The following is a 14863-nucleotide window of genomic DNA, read 5'->3' on the forward strand; positions in this document are numbered from 1 at the left end:
CCTTACTTCTTTGTTACCATTTCTTCTTAACCCGACTTTTAATAAATTTGTGGACCGCAAGTTTTCTGTTTTACTGCCATGAACCTAGTCACGGCTTGTTAGGGTTATAACACTTTCACAACTATACAAAGATCACGGCAGATCAAAGTATGAAAACGACGTGCAGGAAATCTACTCCCATTCTCCGTCCGAAGTCCGAAACAATTATTGTCAAATAAGTTATACCTACTTGACCAAATTAAACGACGTGTGATGAGAATGAAGCTCCATACTTGGCACTGTCGTTTAACTAACCTCTTTATTTTTCGGTAGGGACAGTTGGCATCGAAAAATATGAACTGAATTCTCCTGACCGCTTTCGGCCACGACAACTGCGTCAGCTGCGCTGTTGGTGGCGCTCGTGCGCTCTCACGTACCAAAAGATCCGTGCACACAGGGGGCACGTGAGCACCCGTCAATGTAATGGTAGCTGATCGCCGCATGTGGTCGGGCTTTCAGTTCTGACGTCCAACTCAATTCGTTGATGAGTCTCAAATTATGACGTTTTGTTTGCCTCAAAAGATCTCCATTGCGGGCGATCGGCTGTCTGTTTCTCCCATTCACGTAATGTGAACTATCAATTCGTCAATAAACATTTTATACATCACGCATGTCTCCCACTGGGGTAGGCAGCGACTATGCACCCATTCGCTACTCTACAAGATACCTAAACTCACATCAATATCTCTTGATGCCTGTACATTTTTGATACTTTCTCTCATACGTATTTTAATGACTTGGTCAAATCATTTATTACATTCTGTGGTACAGGAAAAGGTTGTAAAACGGTTGTTGGACGAACAGCCGTAACCCTGGTGGTATGCGATACGTCTATCTATAACAGTTGCAGTGCCACTCTGTGCTTGAAATCACGAAGATCAGAGGAGCACTGCCGCTGCGCCCGTCATACGTTGACAAGTCCCATGTGCCTGTAATTTAACCAGCACCCTTACCCTTCATAAACGAAAACGAAACAGTCTTTCTCACATTACTGATTGGCAGCAGAAATAGGTAAGTTGCCAGTACTTCCCTGCATGAACTCTTCGGCCTTATACAGAGTAGCGGCGGGAGCGGGTGTGGGAAAATGTACGTAGACGCTCGTAGCGTTCACAGTGGCCGCGCGCGACGTGCGGGTTGATCTATTGGTTCGGTCCGCCCGTACCTTTCACAGTGCTTGGTCAAGCGTCTAGCGTCTGTTTGCGATTTCGACGTGTGGATCTACCCGCTCGTAGCCGCTTCGGCGCTGTGAAAGAGTAGACGTCAAGACCCGCGCCCGCTTCACTCTGACCGAGCCCTTCCACAAGGAGCTCTACTGCTACTAAATATTTTCAAGTTTACCATTGGGTTCTAATGTACTATAATCTCATGTTGTATATTGTACTAAATCTTATATAAGAAAACCGACTTCGAAAGAGCAGGAGGTTCTCATTTCGACTGTATTGTTTGTGTGTATGTTACGCGGTTATTCCGGCCGTCATTTGTAAACCGATTTTGATGTTTCTATTTTTGTTGGTCCCATTTAAATTGACGAAAATATTCCACCTCTAAGGGTGGCAAACTGGGAGATGAATTCGGTTTCGCGCAACGGATTTTGAAGTTTGAAATCGGTATCTTTTGCTTTTTTTATAAAAATTACGTGACGTTTACCACCAGGTGAGTTGTTCGTCCCGGCACTTGGTATCACAAAAAAAAAACGTACATATAGAATTAACCTATGGTGCACTGACATGGTCGCTGACTGAGTTCCAGAAATCTAACCTCAAGATCTGCCAGAGGGACATGGAACGCAGCATTCTGGGCTTCAAACGAATTGACCGAGTACGCAATACAATGCTGCGTTTGATAACTGGAATCGCTGATGTGGGTAGCAAAACAGCCAGCCTCAAATGAGAATGGGCGGGCCACGTTAGCCGAATGCAACTGTGAAGTGGGCGAACGTCGTCACTCCTTGGGTGTCCGAGGATGGAAAGAGACGACGTGGACGGCCGAGAAGGCGTTGGCGGGACGACCTTGATGGGTATGAGAGGGAGTGGTGTGAGATCGCCAAAAAACAGGAAGCAATGGAGGATTTCGGGGAAGACCTTTGCCCAGTAAGCAATGCCATACTTATAAATAGGAAGAAAAATATTCATCCGTGTACGAGTGAGAGAAAGAAAGCTTTTATGTCCACTCGGATCGCCCTGTCACATAAAGAGAGTAAATAAAAATGAGGAAAAGGCGAGTTTTCAAAATGATTACGCTTTTTAAGCTTTAACGCAAAAAGAGAAAAGTTCTGAGTTAGAAGCCGTTGTCTGTGTAACTGTAAACCTGTAGCATTGTAGCTCCCATACGAATTGCAATCAATTGGTATGGGAGCTACAATGCTACAGATTTACAACCGTTACCGGTTTTTTGTTTGAATGCTAATTCAATCGAAATGGTTCTTATCTATACTTCAGTCATCTGTTCAGCTGTATAGAGAGCATCAGCTCTTTTCCCAAATAGTGAAGAGATGTCAATATAAAATAGTATTTTATGCAGTCGTCCCATAATGAGGGTTCGCAAAAGTCGAGTACCGTGTTTAGGCCACGAGGCCTTGACGAGTGGCCTAAGTAATAGGTACGAGATTTTAAGACATAATTATGTAATGTTTGCATGCAATACTTTTTAAGTCAATAAACTAACGAAACGGAACTAATATTTTATGCATATTTTGTTAACAATCCATGACAAAAACGCAATTTATTTTCATAAATTGTATTACGTTTGATAGTTTCATATCAAACGAACTGTCACAAGTGAGGCAAAAATCAAATTCATGTAGGCTAGTTTTAGTAGTAGGTTAATTTTCGGTTTTAGTGAATATTTATATAAAAATACAAGTTGAAACGCGTTACTTCCTTGTGGAATGTGATGTTAGTATCTATTTTATGTTTGTCTGACGTATTTTTACACTCATTTGCCGCACATTTCGTCATTTTTAGCTAAAATTCTTGATCTGTTCACGGTGCAAGTTGATCTTGAGCACTGAAGGCCCGCCCGCTCGTGTAGGCCCTTTTGGCGCGCTTCATTTGCCTCACTTAGCGTGTGCGGACTAGGTTTCTATGCGTTATTATTCTAAGGGTATATATCGCACTTGACAACTAACATAGTACTATGTCAATAATTGTGTTATATTATTGCGCTATATTAATAATTTATCTCCGAAATTTCGGTCTATTTGTTTATCATTCGTGTATGATTTAATTTCAAAGTGACAGGACAACATTGTCGCTTTGAAATTAAATATGTAATATTAATATACATAACTTAGAGCTATTTTGAGATAATACTATGATAGTTGTCATGTGTGATATATAGTTTCTATTTATTAGGTTGGGCAAAGATTGCACCATACAGCCTCTCCACATATCTAGACGAACACCTAGCAAACGCTACACAACAAAAAACCAAAGAGATAAAATGGAACTGGTCAAGTACCGCAGATATTTTAACCGATCTTTTTTTTATAAAGATTTATGGCCCGGTCGCAACAAGTTTAAGCAATTTAACCAATCAGGAGGCAGTATAGCGTTTGAGCAACGTTATAATTGGTATTTTAATTAGGAAAAAGTACGACGTTCTTTTTTTGAAACTCAATATAGTACTGTACTTTATTGAAATTTTTCATCTCCGTGGCGAATACCATAGACAATACAATTTTAATTCTGAACTAAAAAGAGCGCCTTTATGATATGGTGAAAATATAATTGACAGATTAAATACAGGAGTAGAAAAAGAATATTTATTTATTACATTTAAAGCACTAAAAAACAAAACATTCCAGTATAACATAAACTTAACTTAGTTTTTCCGTACACCGCTAAATATTGTTATTGTATATGTATTGTCCGATCGACAAGTGGAAGTATAATATATTTTTTTCGTAACTGCACTTTAATGTCACTTAAAATCATGAATCATAATCACAAAGGCGCTGTTTTTAGTTCTGAACCACCATTATTTTGTCTATAGTACTCGTTAGTGAACTAAAAAATTTCGTTGTAATTCTGTACACAGATCTAAAATGAGTTTCAATAAAAGAACGTCGTATTTTTGCTAATTAAAGGAGTCTCCATAATACTCTTTAGCATGGAGTTAGTTTATTAATCGAAGGACATTGACAATTAATTGACTATCACATAGCCGTGGTCAGTCAGCGGACAATTAAACCAGCAGCGGTTGACCATGTCTATGAAAAGAGTGGCCGTATTTGCAACTGGGAACTACATATCTATAAATAAAACAACTGTGCAAGATTTTGGGTACACACTTTAAATGTGTAGTTAATACTACTCGACACCAGATGGCGCCAGCAGTAATTGCTTTTCTGTTTTTGCATTGCAACACAAATAATAGTAGCGTAATGTAACAACGATTGATGGTATGTAATTAACTGTTTATTAAATATAGCTGAAAATAACAATAAGTATATCGTATTTGTATAATCTCTGATTACAGAAACCTTTGTAAATTATACTTCTTTGCGTAAAATATAGATGGCACAAGTTGATGCGAAGAAAGTAAGCATATCGTTTTTGTAGTTACACAATAGATGGCAGCACTATCAATTGCCCTTGTGATTTTATACAAAAACAGCATAACAATGCCTGAAATATAATATTAAATGAAATTGTACAAATATTGAATCATTATAGTCGGTAATTCTTTTTCGTTTTGAGGCACTTCAAAGGAAACGACAATGAACGATCAATGAAAGGATTTTCTGAGCTTAAATAAGCCTATAATTCTGAATAGAAATCCCACTGACCTTTTGTCTTTCGCAATATGCCTAAGTTTATTAATTTCTTGTCGCCTAGTACTGGCGCCTGGGTTTACGTATGAGCCCAGAGACAGTAGGTTCTATGTACTAAAATAATAGATAAACTATTCTTAGAAGGATTTAGGAGGTTTCTGTTGGCAGCTAACTTACCATCGGGTGACCAATCGTTTGATTTTTGCATATTTTATTATGATTTATTTTCGCCATAAATGTTAATCAGAAACTTTTAAAACATTATACAATTAAAATTAAAGTTATCGGTTTTTAAATAAAATTAAAAATTCAAAATACACATGAATTAACAATGTTATTTGTTCAAAACGTGAACGTTATCGTGCAAAGTCTGAATGCGAATATATTTCCAATTACCAGAAAGTCGTTGAGAGGAACAGGGCAATTTCACGTTAAATTAACTTTTATCAAAGAATCATGGGCTTAAAATGAAACAATCAATCAGTGGAACTTCTCTTTGGGCATCGTAAAAACGTAATGTAGTCACCAGTAGCAACCTTAAAAATGTCAATAACATTATTTTTATTTACCGCATTTTTGTACATTCCAGCCGTCGAACTGACAAGTACGTTACACGATCGTAAACTTATATTAATTAAAATAGTGTTCATTTTAAGTTAATTAAATGAAATACAAAGAAGCGGAAGTGATTTAAAAATCTTAAGATGTTCGTTTAAAAACCTTAGTGTAGAAATAATAAATAAAAAATTGATAAACGTTTCAGGAAACACACTCTGTAGAAACCAAATCGTGTGATATATGTATGTATTACACGTAATGTGTATACGAAATGTTATTTATTAAACGATATCACACGCAATCAATTTTATTACCTATGAATTTATTTTTCAGAACGAGACTTGTAAAACATGATTGCAATAAAATTCAACATTGAATCTTTAATCAAAATCATGCGAGAAAATTTACAAATTTCTTTTATTTTTCAGAATATGATTTACTCGTCATTCCCGTTCCTAAAGGGAGGATTAAAAAGGCTTTAGAAGGAAATGCTTGGCAGAGGAACAGTAGAAAAGATGACGACATGAAACTTGACGTTGAACATTACGATGAACCCACCGAAATGCCTGATGTGGACAACTTTGAGTACAGTGTAGACCGTCAGAATAATAGATTGTTCACTAGAGAAGGTGAAGATGGTTACAGTTATGGTCAAGGCGATGACAAGATCGTTGGCGGCGTAGAAGTAGATATAAATTTGTACCCTTACCACGTTGCTTATGGTACAAATTGCGGTGGAGCTATAATTGATAAGAAGTGGATTCTTACTGCCGGTCATTGTGGGTAAGTTTGACTATATATATATAAAAATCTTGACATAGTTGATTTAAGAATCAATTTAGAATATTCACGAAGATAAAGAAGGTAGTTCGGTGTGCTAGATAACCAATTTGAAGTCTGAACTAATTTAAACATTATTATTATTTGGATTGGTAAAAGTAAATAATAAATAAAACTGCTAATGTGAACGTTATTGTTGCAAAGAATTTAAAAAAATACTTATTTCGAAATAGTGATAGGCAAAATATATGACGTCCTTCTGTAAATTGTAAACGAAATAATGTTAAATTACAAACTTCTTGACGTAGCCATCTTCCCGGTGACGTTTATAATTATTTTCGTTTCCTCAGAGAGATGTACAGATTAGTTCAGCTTGAGATTGATTGATGCATAATTGATTTCACGCTGATTAGATTAAGCTGTTGACTGCTAATTGCTTACAATATTCAATTTTTATTTTTTCTTAAACAATATTAACTTTTTAAAACGATTTCAACGTATTATACGACATTGCATAATTTTGCAAAATGAAGTTTTCAGTTATTGTAAATGTGTTACACTTAACTGAGTTTTTGAAGATAACCAAGGACATACAATTCGAAGATAATAGAGTAGGAAGTTAGAGAATAATGGATTTAGAAAGCTACGTATGTTTTTCAAAGGGCAATATTAAATCTATGCCATTATATTGTCCTTTGATATAATTTCTGAATTTGATCAACTTATTAACTTTAGTTAAGTACGTAATGATATGCTACACGTTGTTAATGTAACAATAATCCATTCTATTGAAATTTCAAAGCAAGAAGCCATACATAAGGGTGGGTTCAAAGTATTTGAACCAAGGAAAAAAAATCAGCGTCAAAAATAGTTTTGTTCACCCGATGTGGTTTGGGAAGAGTAAAGAACATCCGTTCGATTATGACTTTCAACTGTTAGAGCTTCCTGAACCTATTAAATTTGATGACAACGTACAGCCAATCAAGGTTGCACATGTCGAAGATATGGTTATTGGGAAGGTTATTTCTGTCACTGGATGGGGTAACACTGAAGAGAATGTAAGTTAAAATAATTTTCCTTTGACTGTTGACGACATCTAAAATAGAATCTGATCTACAGATCGCATCCTTAGTTTAATAAATCCACATCAACAAAATGGCCACCTTTCAGGAGAGAGGTTTAGAGATTCTACTAAACAAATTAATCGATAACTTTTTATGCTTAAATAGGAGACTAATAAAATTTCACATATACTTAATTTGTTTCGTGTAATTCGTATTATTTTTATAACTTTCATGTGATAAAAGTACTTTTGACGTATATAAGATTTCATCCGCTACTTTCTGTAACTGTAGGTTGACTGGCAAATTCGAAGTCGAATATCTTCTCGGGTCCACACTCTTTTCTTAATTATGCATTCATTTCTTCACTTCTACAGAGCTTTGTAGACCATAATATTGTTTAGAGTAAGCGCCTTTCTTCTTCTTCTTCTTACCGCGTAGATGCTTCTTATTTTTCTCTCCAGCAATTGCTGCACAGATATTGTTGGAGCACCTCAGTTATATTGCATTAGATTAACATCCCTGGATCCCCAATTACACATCTTGTCTCTGCAGGGATCTACCATTGTACTAAGTCGGTTTGCCGACTTCCACACGGGCCACAGCAAATTGCACCCTGGTAGTAGTAGTTTTACAGTGCACAATTAGTATCAGTTGGATGATATGATGATGACTCGTAACCTTTGAAATGTGAACAAAAATGCTTACACTTGGAAGTGGATTGGTTCACTGTAGTGATCGATTTAAAAAATATGCTTGGACTTAATGACATTTTGATCTTCGTTTTTCAGGGACCCTACTCAACTGTACTCCGAGCTGTAAGAGTTCCAATAATCTCAAAAGAACATTGTCAAACTGTTCCTTTCCCTTACTTCAGAGGGAGTTTAACTTCTAGAATGTTTTGCGCTGGATTTCAAGAAGGCATGAAAGATGCATGTCAGGTATTTATTTGTCATTCTTATTCTTCCTGTGTTATTTTCCTTCCTGAGTAACTTGACAGGAGTTCTCTGTTATCTTAACAGTATGAAAAGCTCAACTGAAATCTCTGTCTGATGGTTTTGAACTGAGACGTTTTGCGTCCACATGGTCATCGATTATAACATGTAATACATTTTAAATTAAAGTTTATTCTTCGGACCATGATCAATGACGATCAAAATCGTTCTAAAGCTATAAGAAAAAAGTCATTTGTTACACTTTGCTGAATTTGTTTTCAGGGTGACTCCGGTGGACCAGCAGTATCAAATGACCGTTTACTGGGCATGGTCTCATTCGGTTATGGCTGCGCTACACCAGGTTCTTACGGCGTCTACGCTAAAGTGGCAAAAGTCAGGGAATGGATCGAGAAGATAACCGGTCTTAAACTAAACTAAAGAAACGTTCATAGACTTTTATACGGACATTCTCAGATATTTGTAAAAAATAACTAAGAACTAAGTACGTAAAATACAAAATATTGTCCATTTCATTGTAATCAATTCCTGTTTTCAAAAATATTAATGTCGTGTTAATTAGGAGTCAAAAACTACCACATGAAGTACACTATTTCGATTATAAATTTGTAAAATGACTACATTATTCAAGTGCTGTTAATAAAATGAAGAAGTGAAAAAAAGCAGTATTTATTTTGAGCAGAAACGTAATAAAATTATCGAAAAAATTTGGTTCTTTATTTTTTCACATTTGACATTGACACCTGTCAAAAGTTGAAGTTACTGAACGAAAACAATAGATACAATAAAAAAAGGTTTCTTTTCCGTTGTTGTGAAATAATTTTAAATATCGTTTTTCTCTAAGTGGCTATCAGCTAACAAAATTATATTTTTCCAATTTTTCAGCAAATTTTCCGGAAAAATTTCCACTCACTAATTAAAATTACCCAACAATATTCCCGGGCCAGGAGAAATATTTGTATGGCATACAATTATATTTCTCGTGAATTTGGGTGTACTCGTAACTTGTGTATGTCATTCATACAGCAAAAATAACTTAATAAACAAAATTAGTTATCGGGGTCAATTTAACGTCAACAATAATAAGAATAAAATATACAAACGGATTTATAGTACATAAATAATGTACGACAAATCACGTATAAGACGTTTCACTATGTTTTTCATCGTAAGAAAAAGTTAGGTGCACAGTCCATCAAGTTCAAATTCTAAAAATCTTTTCCACGCTAGCATGGAAAAAACGCTTTTGCGCGCGGATTTCTAATGAGAAAGAAAGCCTTTCCAAGCTAGTGAGGGAAAAGGTAGAAAAGTATAACAGCACAGAGTGATCAGGTGCTACCTATTCCTCTATTTAGAATTAAGGACACCAGATGTTTAATTCAACAAATACAGGAAGGTTAGATATTATAGCGATAGTATATAATACCTCTATTTGAAATATGTAATTGCATTTTACTACTTTTGTACTTTAGATTGTGTAACTAGCAATAACTTTACTACGGTAGTGTATTTAAAAGAATTTGTTTGTGTTTTGCCTTTTGTGTTTAATAATTTTGGGATTTCATATCACCCTATGTTTATCTATCACTTAAAGCTTAGGTCATTGCCTACTCCACTGTCTGGTTACAAAACAATTACGATTTTGAATACTTAATTACTTATTGCATAAAGAAACACACATGTTAAATAAGTAAAGAAAGATTCTGATGTCGCTTGTGCACTAAGTCCGATTCAAATCCGAGAAAATACGAAAATTCGGAACAAGGGGTCTACTCTCGATCTCCGTCCGACATCCGTCCGAAACAATTACTGTCAAATAAGTAATATTCGACAAAATTAAAAGACAAGTATCAAGTATGAAGCTTCATTCGCATCATGCGTCTTTTCATTTGGTCAATTATTGCTTATTTGGCAGTAATTGTTTCGGACGGATTTCGGACGGAGATCGAGAGTAGACCCCCTGATACGAATCGGACGTAGCGCGCGAATTGTTTAAAAGCCTATACCGTCCCTCTGCTGAAGGCCTCCCTTCCCTCTCTCCACACCTCTCTGTTTTGCGCCACTGAGGTCCAGTTCTTTAGGTGCGCGTCTAGTTCGTATCTCCATCGACGCTTTGGCCTGCCGCATGGTCATTTTCTTTGGGGATCCATTCTGTGGTGGCCTTCGCCCACGACTCGCCTGACATGCGGTAGACGTGACCGCCCAGTCCCATTTAAGGCTTACTTTTTGGCCCACATCTGCGATTCGTATTTTGGAGCGTAGATCACTGCTCCTAATTCGGTCTGAAATTTGACTCCCAGGATGCTGAGCTCCGTAGCTCGTTGGCAGACCCCAAGTTTGAAAGACCTTAACTCATATACAAGCAAAATATTTTAAGCGATTTTAAAGAGATGTCGCTACGGTGCTCCAAATCCAAAATAAATTTGACAGTTGTCAAATTTTGAGAACACTGCTATGTACTATTTGTTCCTCTTAGTCTTTATCGTTTACAATATTATTTCAAACAACATAGATCGAGACGACCTGCGAAAGCTAAACGAGTCACTAGTTTTAGTATAGTTATTGTTTCACTACAGTTTTAAACTTCGTGAATATTTAAGTTTGAATATCAACCGGAATCTTATCATAGAAACGTATACGTTGCCCCTTATATGAATTAGTGATTTTGTGAAGTTGACTGACAAGAACAGGTAGTTTATCTTTATTCCTCGTATTAATATTACGTCTGTCACTATTTTTCATAAAAAAATACTATTTTTCTTAATAATATGAATCACGTTTGTGTAGTGTAAGAATATTAATTTCTTTAAACTTATGTCTTCGGATATCTACATACATCAAAAGTTTCTAGGGACCAAACACGTTTTTGCCAATTACCTACTATAATCAGGTTTTTCAATTAATTTTTATTAACACCAATGGATTTTTTTGACAATTTTATAATTTGAATTTAAAAAAGAAATTGACCAAAAAATCCATTGGTGTTTAAAAAAAATTCATTGAAAACCTGATTCTCAGTAATTAGCAACAACGTGCTTGATTCCTAAATAGCAGCAGTAGAGCTCCTTGTGAAAGAGTTCGTCCAGGGTAGTACTGCCGAGGGAGATCGAGGCGAAGCAGAACGAGCTCCGTCGCGTTATGCTGGAGGAGTGGGTAAACAGACAGGGGCAGCCTAGTGCAGGCCATCGAAACGTCGAGGCAATCCTCCAATCCTCCCTGTTCTGTCCCAGTGGATAGACAGACGTCATGGTGCGCTTACCTTTCGGTTGACTCAGAGCCCTCCGGGACACGGCTGTTTCGGAAGGTATCTGTGTCGGATTGCCGGAAGGGAGGTGATATTGGAGTGCCACCACTGTGGGGGTTGCCCCGAGGAGACGGCCCAGCACACGCTGGAGGTCTGCCTGGCGGAGGAGCGCCGACCGCTTGGCTCAGTTGAGGGAAGAGATCTCTTTCTGCCGAGAGTGGTTCGCGCCATGGTTGACAGCAAGAGGCCCTGGAAAGCGGTCCTAACTTTCTGCGAAACCGTCCCGATCGAAGACTGCGGCCGCTATCAACATCCGGTGCCGGAGGACAGAGAGAAGTCGGCGTGACTTCGGTCGCCATCTTCCTCCATAAGGAGCCACGACAACGAACGTGGGTATACACGTTCGCCGTCTGCATGATTATGGTGTCGCGTGCACCCGCGCGCGCCTCTCAGCAGGCTATGACGGTAGGAGTAGCTCCTCTCCTCTGTATCCCCAGGCAGAAGGTATCCATGATGTATAACTAAAAAAATTTGTAAATTTGTTTAATCTGTTTTGTGGATAAGCTATTTTTATTCTTTTTTCTTTTTATATGTACGAGTATAGTTAAGTGATGCTCCAAATTTTGTTTATAGTGTTTCTATTGGTGGGGACCTTTAATTGGCTTTCTAATTTTATTTAAGTTTTTATTTTGTATAACAGCCGTTGGTTCTCCTTCAAATAAAATAAAATAAAAAATAAAATAAACCTGCGTAAAAAAAGAAGGAAGTACTCCCATCTTAACTATTTCTGCCACCAAACAGTAATGTGAGCATTACTGCGTTCCGGTTATGAAGGGTAAGGGTGCTGGTGTCTCAGGGTGACAAGCGCAGTGGAAGTCGATAGGCATGTCGCTTACCACCAGCCGCACGACTTGTTCGTCCCGTCGCTTGGTGTTATAAAAAAAAATTAAAAAAAGCGTGCTTGATCCCTAGATTTCTTTACTGTGTAGGTAGGTAGCTTGGACCTAAAATGTCCTCTACATTTTTTGTTTGTAAAAAAATTGTATTTCTCTCACCATGACATAAAAGTAAAATGCAATTAATTCATTTCCTTACGTCTAACGATAAGGATTGCACTTATTAATGCCTTCAAAGTCACGTGCAATGTTAGTGTCATTATTGCTTTATTTATTTCTGCACGCCGAATTTTTCACAGTGTATGGGTACGTAAAACGTTTTTATTCATCAATTGATTTATTTGTTTCTCGAAATAAGGCACGAGGGTTCCGAAAGTTTTTGATAAAAAAAGGTACAAGAACATTTTGAACTTTTTGCTTTTTTTTTCGAAATATTTTATCTCGACTTCTATACACTCTTTCATTAGTTTAAATCGGTTTTGGAAACAGTTCAAAAACTTCATTTTCGACCACTAAAATCGTAATAAATCAGCGTACGAAATGATTCGCGTGATATATCCAGAGTTAGTTGCTTCTTCCTACTGTGTCGATGGCATATACTATAATATCGCGGTCCAGAACTATACTATAAATAGCTGTGGAGATCCTTGCGGAAGAGTTCTTCCAGGGAAGTACTGCCACCTCATCTATTTCTGCCTCCAAGCAGTAAAGTGAGCGTTACTGTGTTCCGGTTTTGAAGGGTAAGGGTGCTGGTGAAATTACAGGCACATGGGACTTGTCAACTTTTGTCTCAGGGTGTCGGGCGCAGTGGCAGTGCCCCTCAGATCTTTGTAATTTAAAGCTCTGTGTGGCTCTGGGTGGTGTGCAACTGTTATGGACTGGCGTGTTGCTTACCACCAGACGCTCGACTTGTTCGTCCCGTCGCTTACTTGGTATTATATAAAAAAATACTAGAAATAAGTATATGTCAATCCATGGTTATTTAAAAAGGGGTTTAGAAATTATATTCTAAGCTTTGCCTTAGAATATAATTTCTAAACCGATTGCCCGATATTGCGCTTGAAGAGTATAAACAAAATATTTTTCACTTGTCATGCTCCAAAAGTACGTTAATATAGCCTTACGTAGCATGAGTAAAGTGCATCCTTTAATCCGTAAGAAGTAAACAGTACCTAATTTATTAAATTTACTTCGGGTGAACAAACTCAAACAGCCAGTAGAACGCTCGGTATTAGTTTCGTGCCTTTTCCGCATAGACGGTGGCGCCATATTTTTTTCCCGCGTTAGTGCGTTTGTTGTAACTGTGTCTGGTTGGAAAACATATACCGCGAAAACTTCCGCGAATAATTCAGCTGGATCGAAGGAGGTTTTTCTAAGTGTTCGATCTTCGTATTAATAATTTTAACATTTTGTTATTCTAGAATTCTTGGCGGATACAATATAAAGATAGAAGAAGCACCATACCAGATCAACTACGGCGACATTTGTGGGGGCGTTCTCATTAATGACCTTTGGGCCATAACAACGGCGCATTGTGGGTTAGTTTATGCCTTGAATGAATTAATGAAAAATTCTTTATTGCACATTAAAAAATTAAATGACAAAACAGAACAGTAATGTAAGTAAGATAATGTACTATAGGCGGCCTTATTGCTCAGTAGGAATTTCTTCCAGGCAACCTTAGGATAGAAATTTAACAATTGGAATGGGGGAATAACCTTGTTTACTTATGATTAGTAAATAAGTTTCTTAACAACATTACGTCAACCGGAAAATACGAATAGAAAAATAATACAATGTAAAACGTTGTTTACTTTTTAAAAACGATGTTAGCAATAACTCCTATCTGTACAGAAATCGACTGATAAATAATAATAATTAAATATTTTTTATGTATACATGAAAATAGCATCCAGTAGCATTAGAGCTCCTTGTGAGAGTTCGTCCAGGGAAATACCTATAAACTATAAACCTATTTCTCCCATCAAGCAGTAATTTGGAAGGGTAAGGGTGCTATGAAATTACAGGCATGTGGGACGTCTTAAAAACCTTAGGGGCACTGATGCTGTGACCGTCGCAGTGACGGGCACAGCATCAGTGCCCCTAAGGTCTTTGCGATTTAAAGCTCTGAGTGGCACTGCAATTGTTATGGATAGCCGTGGCACTTACCACCAGGTGCACGGCAACAAAACAAACAAAAAGAAATCCAAATATATAATTATGATTATGTACATTGAAAGTAATATTCTATAAACAAATTAAATGTGGGTAGTAAGTAAGTAAATTCTTTATTTTCTCCACAAATTTGTAACAATTTAAATTATATAATAGTACTGTATATAGGAAAATTTGTAGACGCTGGAGCCTAAGCTAGGATACCCTGTGTTTTAGGTCACTAGGCCTCCACCTCCCGAAGTTCTAATCAATCAATCAATCAATCAATCAATCAATAGTATAGTGACTGGCAAACTATGTACAGTCTCATCGTGGGTTGCAACTGGTACTCCAGACGCAGTGGCGGTTGAGACTGGCAAAATATGTACAGTCTCATCATGGGT

At 37.1% G+C, this 14863-nt stretch overlaps 2 protein-coding genes across 2 annotated transcripts in view; both read left to right on the forward strand.

Moving 5' to 3' along the window:
* The first annotated feature begins 5263 nt into the window (after positions 1-5263).
* Positions 5264-8826, forward strand: LOC113228180 (trypsin 5G1-like). The gene is made up of 5 exons (XM_026461408.1): positions 5264-5417; positions 5800-6154; positions 6954-7209; positions 8004-8153; positions 8430-8826. The coding sequence occupies exons 1-5, from the start codon at positions 5357-5359 to the stop codon at positions 8583-8585; spliced, it is 978 nt and encodes a 325-aa protein (XP_026317193.1). The 5' UTR covers positions 5264-5356; the 3' UTR covers positions 8586-8826.
* A 4019-nt stretch (positions 8827-12845) lies between these two features.
* Positions 12846-14863, forward strand: part of LOC113228290 (trypsin-7-like) — a 7330-nt gene continuing 5312 nt past the window's right edge. The window contains exons 1-2 of the mRNA XM_026461555.1: positions 12846-12868; positions 13727-13843. Of these exons, the coding sequence (XP_026317340.1) occupies positions 12846-12868; positions 13727-13843 (140 nt within the window). The remainder of the gene's footprint in view (positions 12869-13726; positions 13844-14863) is intronic.

The sequence above is a fragment of the Hyposmocoma kahamanoa genome, unplaced genomic scaffold, assembly GCF_003589595.1.
Source record: "Hyposmocoma kahamanoa isolate Upper Pololo Valley unplaced genomic scaffold, ASM358959v1 224, whole genome shotgun sequence".
Taxonomy (NCBI): domain Eukaryota; kingdom Metazoa; phylum Arthropoda; class Insecta; order Lepidoptera; family Cosmopterigidae; genus Hyposmocoma; species Hyposmocoma kahamanoa.

Bases quoted from the DNA above. Each gene is read 5' to 3' on its own strand.
- LOC113228180 (XM_026461408.1), top strand. From the start codon at position 5,357: ATGTCAATAACATTATTTTTATTTACCGCATTTTTGTACATTCCAGCC. The intron at 6,155-6,953 runs GTAAGTTTGACT...GAAATTTCAAAG, and splicing joins CTTACTGCCGGTCATTGTGG to CAAGAAGCCATACATAAGGG. The intron at 7,210-8,003 runs GTAAGTTAAAAT...TTCGTTTTTCAG, and splicing joins GGGGTAACACTGAAGAGAAT to GGACCCTACTCAACTGTACT.